Genomic DNA, 15,158 nt, shown 5'->3' on the forward strand with positions numbered 1-15,158 from the left:
CTTGCTTTAACCATATATTTATATACCTTGCTATACACTCACAGTGCTAAATACATAATATTTGTTCAGCTTTAATTAACCTAATACCCTCTTACTTCCCATGAAATGTTTCAGACATCAAAATTTTGCAACCCTGGGCTACATGATATAGTAGTTCCTCCTGCATGAAAAATTCTTTATAATTTGAATCATTGTATTACTGTATTTTCTGGAGTTTGGCAACTCATTGGAAAGAACACATACAATGGTAGTATTTTGTTGTAAGAAAGCAAATCCGGGTTATGGCTGTCAGTGCAGAAAAACAGCAATGCTTTTATTGTGGTGCAGACATTACATCACCAAGGGACAAAAGTGAGGTCACATTTAGTTAGTTTTGCTTTTTCCCTCAGACAATTATTTGACAATCAGTTCTGCAAGTGCAAATGATTTGACAATCAGTTCTGCAAGTGCATGTTAGTCTCCTCATGGAAACTAGCCACAAGGATTAGTGTTGATGGGAATTAAAGGAGGAAGTGACAAAACAATTTTCAAGGACTACAAACACCCATGGGATCGTGCAGTTTTCTCTGTTAGAGTGGGTTTGGTTTGTAGAGCTAAGTGAGGGTTTCAAGAGCTGAATAAAGATGGGTCTAGAACAAAAGATGCTGGTCTTTAATAATGCAGTCAAACTTTTTTTGGCCTGCAAAAGGTCTGACACTTTGTAGCAGTAACTTCCTCACCATGATGAATGTTGAGAGGAAACTCATGGGGCCTCATCTTCAAAGTCAAAACATTGTTCACCTGTGCCTGAGCGGCCTTATTACGATGTAAGGAGGTCATTCCTCATTTGTGTAAAATATGCAAATATTAAATCAAAAGACATAGTTTGGTATTATGCTTTTGAGTCAAAATTTACTTTTACAAGGTACAGTATACAGTTTCTCCCAATACTGGCATTAAGCTAAAATAGTGTGCAACATGATTGGGTTATATAATTAATCTTTTGCCTGTTCTATTCATGATACTGGATTATATGACCAGAAGTAATTTCAGCATTGAAACCATTGTTATTATTAATGGTGCACATTACTGGAATATACACTTTCCTGATTTGCTTTCAGAATTTAAAAGATGGAACCAAAACAAAATGGAACCATCGACATGATCCTGACATATTTTGGGAATTGGCATAGGCGCTGACTAAAGGAAATAAGAAACCAAGCTGCTAACTAAGATTGAGTTGATACGCATTGATGCACAAGCTTGAGATGTATCTTCTGTGATCCTGATGGAAGTGATCCCTGGTTATGTGATGAATTGTTGCTGAGGTACTTAGAGCCATTTATAGCAGAATATTGTCATTTATGGGATAACTTTGTAATTCCCTAATAAGGCAGTAAAGCACTGCTCCAAGTCCACGATTCAATATTTGCTGTCACATTCATACTTAAGATGTAATTGCTGACAGGTCTGATTTAAATGGTTGTAACTGGATAGTACCCAGGATCACTGTAACATAGACATCATAGTGAATAGCTCAACTTAACTGGTCAAGAGCATATTTAGAACGGTACATGATCTCATCACTACTGTAGATAATACCGCTGGATGGTACTAATACCATTATATCCCATGTTTTGATCACAGTCCTGACATTGTGTAGCTGTTTGGCCTCAAAATCTGATTTTGTAGCTTGACTCACAGGTGTCACTATGAACACAAATCAATACTGTGACCTACTGAAGGGAACAAATCAAGTGAATAAAATGTTTGTATTTAGTCACATGAACACAGTTCTGTCAATATATATGCAGAACAACAACAACAAAACATAAACGAAATATTCTAGGGAGGGCGGCACGGTGGACGACTGGTGAGAGCGTCTGCCTCACAGTTCTGAGGACTGGGGTTCAATCCCCGGCCCCGCCTGTGTGGAGTTTGCATGTTCTCCCCGTGCCTGCGTGGGTTTTCTCCGGGCACTCCGGTTTCCTCCCACATCCAAAAAACATGCATGATAGGTTGATTGAAGACTCTAAATTGCCCGTAGGTGTGAATGCGAGTGCGAATGGTTGTTTGTTTGCATGTGCCCTGCGATTGGCTGGCAACCAGTTCAGGGTGTACCCCGCCTCCTGCCCGATGATAGTTCGGATAGGCTCCAGCACGCCCGCGACCCTAGTGAGGAGAAGCGGCTCAGAAAATGGATGGATGGATTGATATTCTAGGGAGTAAATAATGCAAATACCATTATTCAAATGCGGACCTATTAAAGTCCACTGCTGTACATGTAAACATAACCGTTGAAACAATAACAGAAGGATCCTGAACTATAAGCATTACAAACATGGAGAGTAAATCTGTTGTTTCATTATGCGGGAATGACAATGTTGGCTAACAGGTCCAGACGTATTGGGACAGTGACCGAGTTTTTATTATTTTGCCTGTAAACAGTACCACAGTGCATTTGAAATTAAGCAATCACTTCCCAACTTTAATTTAAGAGGTTTAAAAAAAATGGCTTTCACCATTCCTGATTTGTAGCAATTGTAAGTTGGATGGATCAATTTTCAGATGCTTAAAAGTATTTGGGCATTTGACATTCGTAAAACCTTGAAGTCATTGAATTGTATGGGTTCAATGGCCAGACGTATCGTGCCCATTAACGTCACCATATTCTGAGATTTGTTGCTGGAGGTGCTTTGCTAAGTCTTCACTACAGCCACCTTCAGTGGCTTCTTGTTTATGACTATTGCTGCCTTGGTGAATAAAAATAATAACAGAATGTGCTACTGTATATCATTGTCATTGATCTACAATCATGAAGAGACATCATAAATGTAAATACAGAGGGTTTACAACTACGTCCGTGATTACACTTTGCCAGAATCCTCTAAAAAAAGAAGAAAAAAAAAGCATATTCTGGAATCAGAATATTTGGATAGATAAACTATTGGTCAACTTGTATCAGCTTGATGAAAAGAGATAAGTATCGTGTCTGAAACATGGTGGAGGCATTGTGATGGCATGGGGAGGTATAGCTGCTAATGCAACAGGCTCACTGGTGTTTATTGTACTGTCGATTGCTCAACTACTGGCAGACGTAAGATTAATTAGCAAGTATTATACCAAAGGCCTTTGCTATTTGCTCACATTCAACCAAATAGCATACACATCTGATAGGACACTTCACAGTGCAGATGGACAATTACCGAAAAACATATTATGAGAGTAATGTAATATGTATGGAAGGAAAACAAATAAAGTAGTCTTCAATATCCTAGTCAATGGTCTGACCTCAAGCCAATAGCCAAACCATTTACTGATAACACAAATTAACACAGCAAGATCTACAAAACAAGCAGCAAGTAAGGATCTGACAAAATATCTCCATGGGGAAAATTCTCATTTGGGTGTTGCCCATAATCATCAGACTTCAAGCATGCATTGGCTGCAAAGGATGATGGTATTAAAAATAGTTTTATTTACCAGCCATCCATTCACTACTCGTCATAAGGAACAAACAACCATGAAGTGTTTTCTGGACATACTTGGAAAAATAAAGATGACTCTGATTCTGATCCCACTCAATGGACAATTTAGAGGATTCCATTAAACTAACATGTACTGTATGTTTTTGGAATGTGAGAGGAAATCAGATTGTCAAGAAAACCCAAGCAAGAAAGGGGAAAAAATGCAAAGTGACACGAGTTCATAGTGAGGCAGACATTGTAACCATTATTCCAACGTGCTATGGCAAAATAAATTTGAGCCTCTGAATAATGGATACTCTACATAAAATGGCCATGCTCCCTGAGTGGTAAAAGCCATGTAAAACCTCCTGAAGTGTAAAGTCCACTCTGCAATCCCATGAAATCGACTGTGGTTGATGTTTAAAGGCAAACATTATAAAAATGGTCCTTGTCCATACATTTCTGGTCCTAACTTTATCAGACATTCAACAGCTCATGCTAGACTCAAAGAATGAACACAAGAAAAAAAAATGAAATTGCTCAAGTATGAATGATGCGAGATCCATTTTTACTATTAATACCTGTAGCTGCCGATATTGGCGCACTTTTATTCTCTTATTATTGGAAACAGTGGGGCAATGTTGAATAAGTGTGATGACATGACATTTTGCGGAAGTTGCTCAAATGTCATCACGATTGATCCAAACCATTGCGGGCCTGCAAGTTAACTGACGGTCTTTTTTCAGCTTTTGCAGATGTCAGCGCAAACAGATGAAGATCCTGCTAATGGGTCTTTTCACAGAGTTGGAGGCTGATCACTGAAAACCAGAATCTTTTATTCTCTCACTTCACAATACTGTGATGCTAGAGGAGGGTTCAAAAGGTTTGCTTCGGAACAAAGAGGAACAGGGAGAGGAGGGATGAGACCTCAATGGAGACCTCAAAGTGGTAATTAAAATCAGTGCTGTTGTTTAGCTGCACTCTGAGGACAACCTTGAAGATAACAAGTGATGGGGCAATAAGTGGAATGAAGTTGTGTGAAATGATATGGGAACATGAACAGGCAGCTGTGTGGACCTTTGTCAAATAACCAGGACAGCCTAGCTGTCAACATGGTCATTGGTCCTATCATGAACTCTCTAACACCTCTCCAGAGTAATTTAATCTCTGGACATTACAACAACAGGGGACTTCCTATTTTGTACATCAACGGGGATTGGGCATTAAACAACAATGCACAATTACAGCAACATGTTTTTGTTTTGTTTTGTGACATCTGCAGGAATCGCTGGCACACCTGTGGTCTTCAACATAAACGGAGATGCTCCTGGTCGCTATGAAATCTACCAATACCAGATAAAAAATAACACCACCGAGTATAAAATCATTGGCCACTGGACCGACCACCTGCACATAGATGTAGGTATCTCTGAAATCACTTATTTATGATGTACGGTCTTGAGTCCCATATTTTGGCTATTTAGACCTTCATAGGGTGACTCTCTAACTTGGATTTAGTATAAAAGTGTCAATTTCATTTAAAAAAACACCTTGGTTTTGTCATTTGAGTATACAGAAAAGGCCCCTCTGACAGCTACTTCTGCTTGACCCAGTTTTGTATCCACTTTGTCCATATTTGGCTAAGACCACACTCTTTTCTGTGATTGGTTGCCTTCGTTTAGAAGACCCACTTGTGAGAGCACACGTGTTTATGTTGACAGCACTGGCTCGGGAGCGGAGAAGTAGGCAGAGATCTTCACTAGTGACGTAGATAAGCTCGAGAAATTCAAATGACTTGATTTCAGGCCTCTTTAGCAAAAAAAACATCTGGAACTCATGAATGTGTGTATGATTTTAATTCATATTTCACGTTTACTGAGGCACCATAGAGCCGATATTACATCACAAATACTAGAAAAAGTTGGTTTGGTAAAATATGGTAACTTTAAAGCATCACTGACAGAAATTATCCAAAAGATGGCAGACATTTTATTACCACTTTGATTAGTTTTGTATTGACAAGAAAATTAAACAAAACCAAACAAAACATGGTAACAGCACTGATCACATTTGATTTCATAAAGTGTAAACAAGGCATGAAATGTTTTTAATGGCTATATTGGCGGAGGCACCAAGCAATAGATGACAAGTGCAATGATTACCGTAATTTCTCGTGTATAATGCGCATCCATGTATAATGCACACTCCCAAATTTGACCTAAAAATTCTAGAAAACTCTTCTATGTATAATGCATTTTTACAATGCATGATTTTACTTCTACCCATATGATCAAAACAAAGTATTTTTTCAAATTATTATTCTGAAGTTAAGTACTTTATTTGAACATGTAATTCATTTTTTTATTTACTCGCTCTTATTTTGAATGCCTTACTTTTATTTAGTAAATGAGAAAACACACAGTTGTGCTCATATGTTTGATTACCCAGGCAGAATTTGTAAGATGGGTACAATTCTTTAAAGAAAACATGAGGGGCCAGGCGAAACACATTTAATTTTATTTTAATGGGATGCAAATTAAACTGTCAAGCATTTCAGAAACGCATTATCATTAAACAAAACATAACCATAAAGAAATTAATGATGGTTGTTGTTCAGTCATATTTAAAAAAAACAATATTTCACAAATTCTGCCGGGGTATGTAAACGTATGAGCACTGCTGTACAAACAGTATATGCAGTCATACGTACCCCTGTCATATTGGAATGAAAGTGTAGGCTACAAATTTTCCATAACCTCTAGGTGGTGGCATATTAGAATGAAAGTGTACATCTTTCTCATTACAGCTAGGTGGCGGTGACATTGGAATGAAAGTGTACAGCTTTTTCATAACCTCTAGATGGTGGCATACATTTATAAAATGTGAAAGTTTTTTTCATTTACCCCTATACCTATGTACGCATTATACATGAGAAATGACGGTATATCCAAAAATATTATGATTTAGAAAACATAGGATTGATTTACAAAAGGCTTAGCAGAGGCAATGTGATTTAATAAAGATGAGACATATTGAAGGGGCTGATTTTGCATCTTTAAGTACCACGTCTGAAAGCAAGCCCAAACTGGCACCGCTGTGCATAACGATGGCTGCATTACTGTGGTGGGGAGGATGCAAAATTGAGCAGTGACTGGGAGAACGGATCTATTACGCTCGTCTAAACATTTTTGAAATGCCAGAAACAAACATTATCGCGACATACCGTCTATTCAGAAATGCAATTTTGGAGCCTCTGAATGCTAAGATTTGGAGCCAGTCACAAGAAGGAGTCTTGCCATATCATCTATGACAAAACTCCTTTTAACTCATAACTGCATTTCCTCATGTCTGGATCGTTTCAGGACATTGTGACAATTGGTGCTGGCCTTTGTTTTCAGGTTTGCTGTCCCAAGTTTTGAATGCAATTTTACACAGGATGGGGAGATACTGTGTATATCCTATTCTCACGCATTTTCTCCGACTCAGTGATATTTGTTTGCCTCGTTCACTAACCAATTTCATTACTTCAAGCTTCATTATGTGCTTGGAGTGAAAATCATCAGAGCCACCTAAATGCAAACCTTTTAAATACATGGCCTCCACCACTTGTACACCTTTTTTTTTTTTTTTTTAAACCGGTCCTGTTCAGCTGCATGGCCAAGCAGAATGGTGGATCTGTATGCCTTTTCTGCTGTAAGTTTTGCTGTGCAGCAGAGGAATTTGAAATACTCCCTGTGCTTATTTTTTAAGACCGCAAAAGGGGTTTTTGGGGACAGACAGAGGGACAGAACGGACAAGGGGAATAGGGGTGCAAACCACAGCAGAAAAATAGTTAGTCTACATATTTGACCACAAGTAATGTTACAACAGTCAAATTGTGTTCTTATTTGTGGATGGGGGGACACCCGGTGAGGACATGCAATAACTAACAAAGAGAACCAGATAAGAGAGGACAGAAAAATGTGGGAAAAGGAGCAAGGCAATGCTACTGATGAGTGGTGGGGAGGGATGCTTTTTATAGTGTCTACACACTTGTAAGAACTTGTGAATTGATATCTTCATATAAGCTGTGTTATTATTAGTGGTCCCAGAACAAGCAATTAAGGCCTATAGCGTGTCTATGGAACTTATGAGTGAATGAACACCATATCACATGCATGTCAGTCAACTGCTGTATGGAGTTGCTGAGCGAGGACATTGAGGAAGGGGCGGGGGGCCAAGCCAGTGAGCCCATCCCGTGGGGGACCCAGCCAGGGGGACGCCACGCACTCCCCAGGTCTCCCAGCTCAACCACCCCGACCAGCACTACCGCCGCCACCACCTCCACCACCTCCGGAAAGCATGGAGGCCCCAGCCGCCAACAGGGCCCAACGGCTGTGACCCAAAAAGGTCACAGCCCCCCAAAAGGGAGCCCATGTTAATCACCCGTCACGAGAAATGATGGGCGTGGGCGCCAGGAGAGGGCAGAGGAAGGGGCGGACCCCATCTCCCGGTGGACCGACAACCGAAGGGGGTGGATGTGGGGGCGCAAGCCCTAGGAGTCAAGCCAAGAGAAATGTAAATACCCACCACCCACCCTATTACGATGGTTACCAGTTCCCCAACTGGCAACCATTATCCCTGTACTGTGATCATGTGTGGTGGGGTGTTGTGCATTAAAATTGGCGAGACCGGTGGGGGTGTGGCGAGACAGTCACAGGGCAATGATGACCCGCAACCGTCACCCCCACCCAGGCCTAGCAGTTCCCCAAAGGATGTGTGAATGTATGTGGTGCATTAAAAAGCCACGGTGGGAAAGTCATGGCGGGCCGGAGAGACCTACCTGGCCGAGTGTCCTCCCCAGCCCGACACTGCCCTCTCCCCACGGATAGGTGAATGATGCATTAAAACAAGAAGACCGACAGAGCAAAGAAGGGGTGCGACCAGACCAGAGACCAGCACAGATGTGCCACTACCAGGCCCGGCGTCCACCTAATCATGCCCTGTGCTAGTCCCCCATGTGACCCTGAATGAGATGTGCCCAATGTGCGAAATATGTACAGTGTGAGTAATAAAATGTGCAGTGTGTGTGAAATAAGAGGAGAGAAAAGGGGGGCACCCCCTCCCCTCACTACAGCTAATCCCCCCGCCCCCCCGACCACCGACCATCCCCCAGCAACCAGACCTGGGCACTGTAGGCGGGCCCTTCCAAGGCAGGAGGCACTGACACCCTACTGTAGGCTCCAAGTCAGCCGGGTCCCCACACAGCGCGAGCGTGAGAGGGGCGATGACCACGGCGGATAGGGAAGAGGAGGGCACAGGACCGGGGCACTTGTAAACCTATTGCCAACAGCTTGGACATTCTGTGAAAGTGAACACACAATTTAGCATCCGCTATTTTGGATCTTCCCCACCTTGAGCCATCACCTTATTGTGGTGGAGGGGTTTGTGTGTCCCAATGATCCTAGGAGCTAAGTTGTCTGGGGCTTTATGCCCCTGGCAGGGTCATCCACGGCAAACAGGTCCTAGGTGAGGGACCAGACAAATCACAGCTCAAAGACCCCTTATGATGAGGACAAAAAATTGCCTCAGGTTTCACTTGCCCAGACGCGGGTCACCAGGGGCCCCCCTCTTGAGCCAGGCCTGGAGGTGGGACTCGAAGGCGAGCGCCTGGTGGCCAGGCCTGCTCCCATGGGGCCCGGCCGGGCACAGCCCGAAAGGGTAACGTGGGTCCCCCTTCCCATGGGCTCACCACCTGTGGGAGGGGGCATAGGGGTCGGGTGCAGTGTGAGCTGGGTGGTGGCCGAAGGCGGGGACCTTGGCGATCCGATCCCCGGCTACAAAAAAAGTGGTTCTAGGGATGTGGAATGTCACCTCTCTGGCAGGGAAGGAGCCCGAGCTGGTGCGTGAGGTCGAGAAGTTCCGACTAGATATAGTACCAGTCGTCTCCAGAGGGTTTGGACTCTCTTCCACTCTGGAGTTGCCCACGGTGAGAGGCGCCGAGCAGATGTGGGTATACTTATTGCTCCCCGACTCGGTGCCTGTACGTTGGGGTACACCCTGGTGGTGAGAGGGTAGCCTCTCTCCGCCTTCGGGTGGGGGGGACGGGTCCTGACTGTTGTTTGTGCTTATGCACCAAACAGCAGCTCAGAGTACCACACCCTTTTTGGAGCCCTTGGAGGGGGTGCTGGAGAGCGCTCTCGCTGGGGACTCCATCGTCCTGCTGGGGGACTTCAATGCTCACGGCAATGACAGTGAGACCTGGAAGGGCGTGATTGAGAGGAACGCCCCGATCAGAACCCGGGCGGTGTTCTGTTATTGGACTTCTGTCCTCATCACGGATTGTCCATAACGAACACCATGTTCAAGCATAAGGGTGTCCACACATGCACCGTGACACCCTAGGTCACAGTTCGATGACCGACTTTGTGGTCGTGTCATCGGACTTGCGGCCGCATGTCTTGGACACTCGGGTGAAGAGAGGGGCGCAGCTGTCAACTGATCACCACCTGGTGGTGAGTTGGCTCCGATGGTGGGGGAAGATACCGGTCCGACGTGGCAGGCCCAAACGTATTGTGAGGGTCTGCTGGGAACGTCTGGCGGAATCCTCTGTGAGAAGGAGTTTCATCTCCCACCTCCTTTGCTCAAGTTCCATGGGAGGCGGGGGACATCGAGTCCGAGTGGACCATGTTCCGCGCCTCCATTGCTGAGGTGGCCGACCGGAGCTGTGGCCGTAAGGTGGTTGGTGCCTGTCGTGGCTGCAATCCCCGAGCCCGTTGGTGGACACCAACGGTGAGGGATGCCATCAAGCTGAAGAAGGAGTCCTATCTGGCCTTTTTGGCCTGTGGGACTCCAGAGGCAGCTGATGGGTACCGGCTGGCCAAGCGGAATGCAACTCGGTTATGGAAGGAGTTCGGTGAGGCCATGGAGAAAGACTTCCGGACAGCTTCGAGAAAATTCTGGTCCACCATCCGGCGTCTCAGGAGGGGGAAGTAGTGCACCATCAACACTGTGTATAGTGGAGATGGGGCGCTGCTGACCGTGACTCGGGATGTTGTGAGCCAGTGGGGAGAATACTTTGAAGACCTCCTCAATTCCTCCAACACGCCTTCCCATGAGGGAGCAGAGTCTGGGTTCTCTAAGGCGGGCACTCCTATCTCTGGGGTTGAGGTCACCGAGGTGGTTAAAAAGCTCCTCGGTGGCAAGGCCACGGGGGTGGATGAGATTCGCCCGGAGTTCCTCAAGGCTCTGGATGTTGTAGGGCTGTCCTGGTTAACACGCCTCTGCAACATCGCGTGGACATCGGGGAGAGTGCCTCTGGATTGGCAGACTGGGGTGGTGGTCCCCCTTTTTAAGAAGGAGGACCGGAGGGTGTGTTCCAACTACAGGGGTATCACACTCCTCAGCCTCCCTGGTAAGGTCTATTCATCTATGCTGGAGAGGAGGGTCCGTCGGGAAGTCAAATCTCGGAGGAGTGTGGTTTTCGTCCTGGCCGTGGAACAGTGGACCAGCTCTACACCCTTGGCAGGGTCCTCGAGGGTGCATGGGAGTTCACCAGACCAGTCTAAATGCGTTTTGTGGACTTGGAGAAAGCGTTCGATCATGTCCTTTGGGTGGTTCTGTGGGTGGTTTTGGAGTATGGGGTACCGAACCCCCTGATGCGGGCTGTTCAATCCCTGTTCGACCGGAGTCAGACTTTGGTCCGCATATCCGGCAGTAAGTCGGACTTGTTTCCGGTGAGGGTTGGATTCGCCAAGGCTGCCCTTTGTCACCGATTCTGTGAACTTTAATGGACAGAATTTCTAGGCGCAGCCAAGGCGTAGAGGGGGTCCGGTTTGGTGGCCTCAGTATTGCATCTCTGCTTTTTGCAGATGATGTGTTACTGTTGGCTTCATCAAGCCGTGACCTCCAACTCTGACTGGAGCAGTTCGTAGCTAAGTGTGAAGCGGCTGGGATGAGAATCAGCACCTCCAAATCTGAGACCATGGTCCTCAGTCGGAAAAGGGTGGCGTGCCCTCTCCAGGTCGGGGATGAGATCCTGCCCCAAGTGGATTAGTTCAACAAGATCCCGGATACAAGCGACCAAAATTAGTTTCCTCCGCAGGGTGTCCGGGCTCTCCCTTAGAGATAGCGTGAGAAGCTCGGTCATCCAGGAGGATCTCAGAGTAGAGACGCTGCTCCTCCACATCAAAAGGAGCCAGATGAGGTGGCTGGGGCATCTGACTCGGATGCCTCCCGGACGCCTCCCTGGTGAGGTGTTCCGGGCGCGTACCATTGGGAGGAGATCCCGGGGACAACCCAGAACACGCTGGAGAGACTAAATCATTCGGCTGGCCTGGGAACGCCTCAGGTCCCCCCGGAAGAGCTGGATGAAGTGGCTGGGGAGAGGAATGTCTGGGCATCCCTGCTAAAGCTACTGCCCCCGCGGCCCGACCTCGGATAAGCGGTAGAAAATGGATGGATGGATGGATGGATATTTTGGATCTTAGTAAGTCAGACCGACGGTTTCCTTTTGTCACCTCTTATAGCTTATATTATGCTTAAATATCAGGTTGTTGATTTAATGGTAGCACACTGGAGCAGGGGTTAGCATGTCTGCTTCACAGTTGAGAGGCTCTGAGTTAGAATCTTGGCTCAGGTCCTCCTGTGTCGAGTTTGCATGTTCTCGCTGTACTTGCATGGCTTTTCTCCAGGTATTCTGACATCCTTGCAAATTCCAAAAAAATTGTAAGGTCATTGAAAAACTCACTTTCCCATCAATGTGACTGTGAGTGTGAATGGTTGTCCGTCTATACTATATGTGCCTTGTGATTGGCTGGCGACCATTTCAGGGTGTACCCTGCCTCTTGCCTAAAGTCAGCTGGGATAGGCTTCAGCTCACCTGACACCTTGATCATGACAAGCAGTATAGAAAATGCATGGATGGATTCATGTTGAGGTAATAATTTTACGGTTTCTGGTTATCTTTTTAACAATTAATAAACTCATAGACAAACAACATTTACTTTAATGTGGTAAAAGGGCAAGTAAAGCGTTTAGCTTTGATTTCATTTTATCGTTTGGCATCATCACTACAATAAAACTCCAGTTTATTCCTAAACAAAACATCTACACCAGTAGTGTCACATATGCTAACATCAAACTAGCACAGGAACAATGAGAATTGCTCATTTTTATGGTTATGAATCATTTATACTCAACCCCTCAGGTGCTCTATTTTTGTTGCAGCACATCGCACAGGTGTTGTACTGAATTATTGCAGACATCAAGGTTTTGTGTTTCTTTTGGGCACCGATTGACTTACCCAGCACTGCCTGGCAGAAATCTCTCATAAAAAAATATCAATGCCATATGAAAATATAAAAGCAGTACCTCTAAAGTATATGATACATTTCTAATATTCCGTTTACTCTGTATTTTATTTTATTTTTTACTCTGTATCCACACTAAAAAACAATGTCTTTGGAAAATGAATGATGTAAAAGTAAGTTTACTTGAGAAAACTGACGATTGGTCCTCCCTGGTTATCAAGTCAATTATAGGCAGCAGCAACCTTTTACAGAAAGGATAGACTAGTCAATGACTGCAACAATGAAATGTGATACTGCTACATTACTCATCAGGAGGATGTAACACGACATGGCTATTTACTTCTATTTTGCTCAAGTAATGGCAATTTTTCCATGTACGGTGGTTCATTCATTGTTCACGTTCACCCTGTGCAAAGAGGTAATGTTGTCATGAACATAGGTTGAGTGCAGGATTTTTAACAACAATTTTGACTTATGAAAATCTGAAAGTATTTGGAGAGCATGGACCAACAGAAACCATTTGGCTTTCACATACTGTAATCTACGTTCTAGCACACCAGACAAACTATATTTGGTCTGTAATTCAACAAATGTTCTTACACCCACATTCATTAAGTCCTACTTCACACTCTAAGAATGTGTTTTTTACAGTACTAATATGTTTTCTGATGGACACTCAAGAGCCAGCACATTTGACTGTGTATCTGCCATTTTTTTTGACATTTCATATTTTTTTTCCTGTAATACTATACTATATGTTAATGTATAATGTTTCACAAATGCATTCATAAGTTGTTGGGATGTTTTCACGAAAATCATTAATGAAACCCCATGCAGAAGGTTTGTGCCTGCCTCTTTGAACACTTTTATTGTAAACTGCAAGTGCCTGGCTCTTGTTAGCAGTATCACATGCCCAAAACATTTTTAGCATTTAGTATCAGAAGTGGAGGTTGTGGCATAAAGTGATCATTTCTGTTAACTGTTTCATATTCCATCCATCCCCCGACAGACAGATGAGATGCAGTGGCCAGGTGAAACACAAGAAGTGCCCTCCTCCATTTGCAGCCAACCCTGCCGAGCTGGCCAGCGTAAGAAGACAGTGAAAGGAATTCCCTGTTGTTGGCACTGCGAGAATTGTGACGGCTACCAGTATCAGGCAGACACTTACACTTGCAAGATGTGTCGCTTCGACTTGCGGCCCAATGACAACCACACCGGTTGCATTCCCATTCCCATTGTCAAACTGGAGTGGAGCTCCCCGTGGGCTGTCATCCCCGTCCTCATCGCAGTCCTGGGCATCGTGGCGACCATGTTTGTGGTCGTCACCTTTGTGCGCTACAATGACACACCCATTGTTAAGGCCTTAGGTCGAGAACTGAGCTATGTGCTGCTGACTGGTATCTTCTTGTGCTATGCCACAACATTCCTCATGATCTCCTCCCCTGATGTTTTTATATGTTCACTGCGCAGGATCTTCCTTGGCCTGGGTATGAGTATCAGCTATGCAGCCCTGCTCACTAAGACTAATCGTATATATAGGATTTTTGAGCAAGGCAAGATGTCAGTCAGTGCCCCTCGCTTCATCTCCCCGGCCTCACAGTTAGTCATCACATTCAGCCTGATTTCAGTGCAACTCCTCGGGGTGTGTATCTGGTTTGGTGTTGACCCGTCACAAGCCATCATCGACTACGAAGACCAGCGTACAGCTAATCCTGATATGGCCCGCGGAGTTTTGAAGTGCGACATATCGGATCTTTCCCTCATCTGCCTGTTGGGATACAGCATGCTCCTGATGGTCACCTGCACAGTTTACGCCATCAAGACGAGAGGGGTACCGGAGACGTTTAATGAAGCCAAACCTATTGGATTTACCATGTACACTACTTGCATCGTATGGCTTGCCTTCATCCCCATCTTCTTTGGGACTTCACAATCAGCAGAAAAGGTAAATATGGAATTTGAAAGAACCCAATCCCCACAAGACTAACCAAAATCTATTTTCATTCCCAATAGGGCTATAGAAACTGCACAATTGCAGCAAGACAGTTAATTTGACTTGCACATGTTGGAAGTCAGTGTACCACTTGAATTATTCTATTTCCTGTGTGTCTCCTTGTGAAGAAAATGGCCACTTGATAGTTTGTCGTATATGTCAGCCTTGTGTTGTGCTACTACACGTCATCTTGATGAGTCGATGGGGCCAGATCTTTGCTGCAAGTATTACAAGGCTCTTGTGAGGATAGTTCATGGAATCTGTCCTCTGTGTTTGTGTGTTTGATTCAACTTCAAGTGTGAAGTCTGCCTTAAACCTTTGCGAACTGCTTTATACCTGAATTACATGTATCTTACATGCGGTTTCTCAACTTGTGTAAATCAAAGTACGGGCTGGAAAAGGTAAAATATTCCATCATGAATAGCTCTA

At 44.6% G+C, this 15,158-nt stretch overlaps 1 protein-coding gene across 1 annotated transcript in view; it reads left to right on the plus strand.

Moving 5' to 3' along the window:
* Positions 1-15,158, plus strand: part of LOC133409706 (metabotropic glutamate receptor 4-like) — a 212,663-nt gene that overhangs the window by 187,004 nt on the left and 10,501 nt on the right. The window contains exons 8-9 of the mRNA XM_061690102.1: positions 4,729-4,865; positions 13,746-14,681. Coding sequence (XP_061546086.1) covers positions 4,729-4,865; positions 13,746-14,681 — 1,073 coding nt within the window. The remainder of the gene's footprint in view (positions 1-4,728; positions 4,866-13,745; positions 14,682-15,158) is intronic.

This window comes from Phycodurus eques, chromosome 1 (assembly GCF_024500275.1).
Source record: "Phycodurus eques isolate BA_2022a chromosome 1, UOR_Pequ_1.1, whole genome shotgun sequence".
Taxonomy (NCBI): Eukaryota; Metazoa; Chordata; class Actinopteri; order Syngnathiformes; family Syngnathidae; genus Phycodurus; species Phycodurus eques.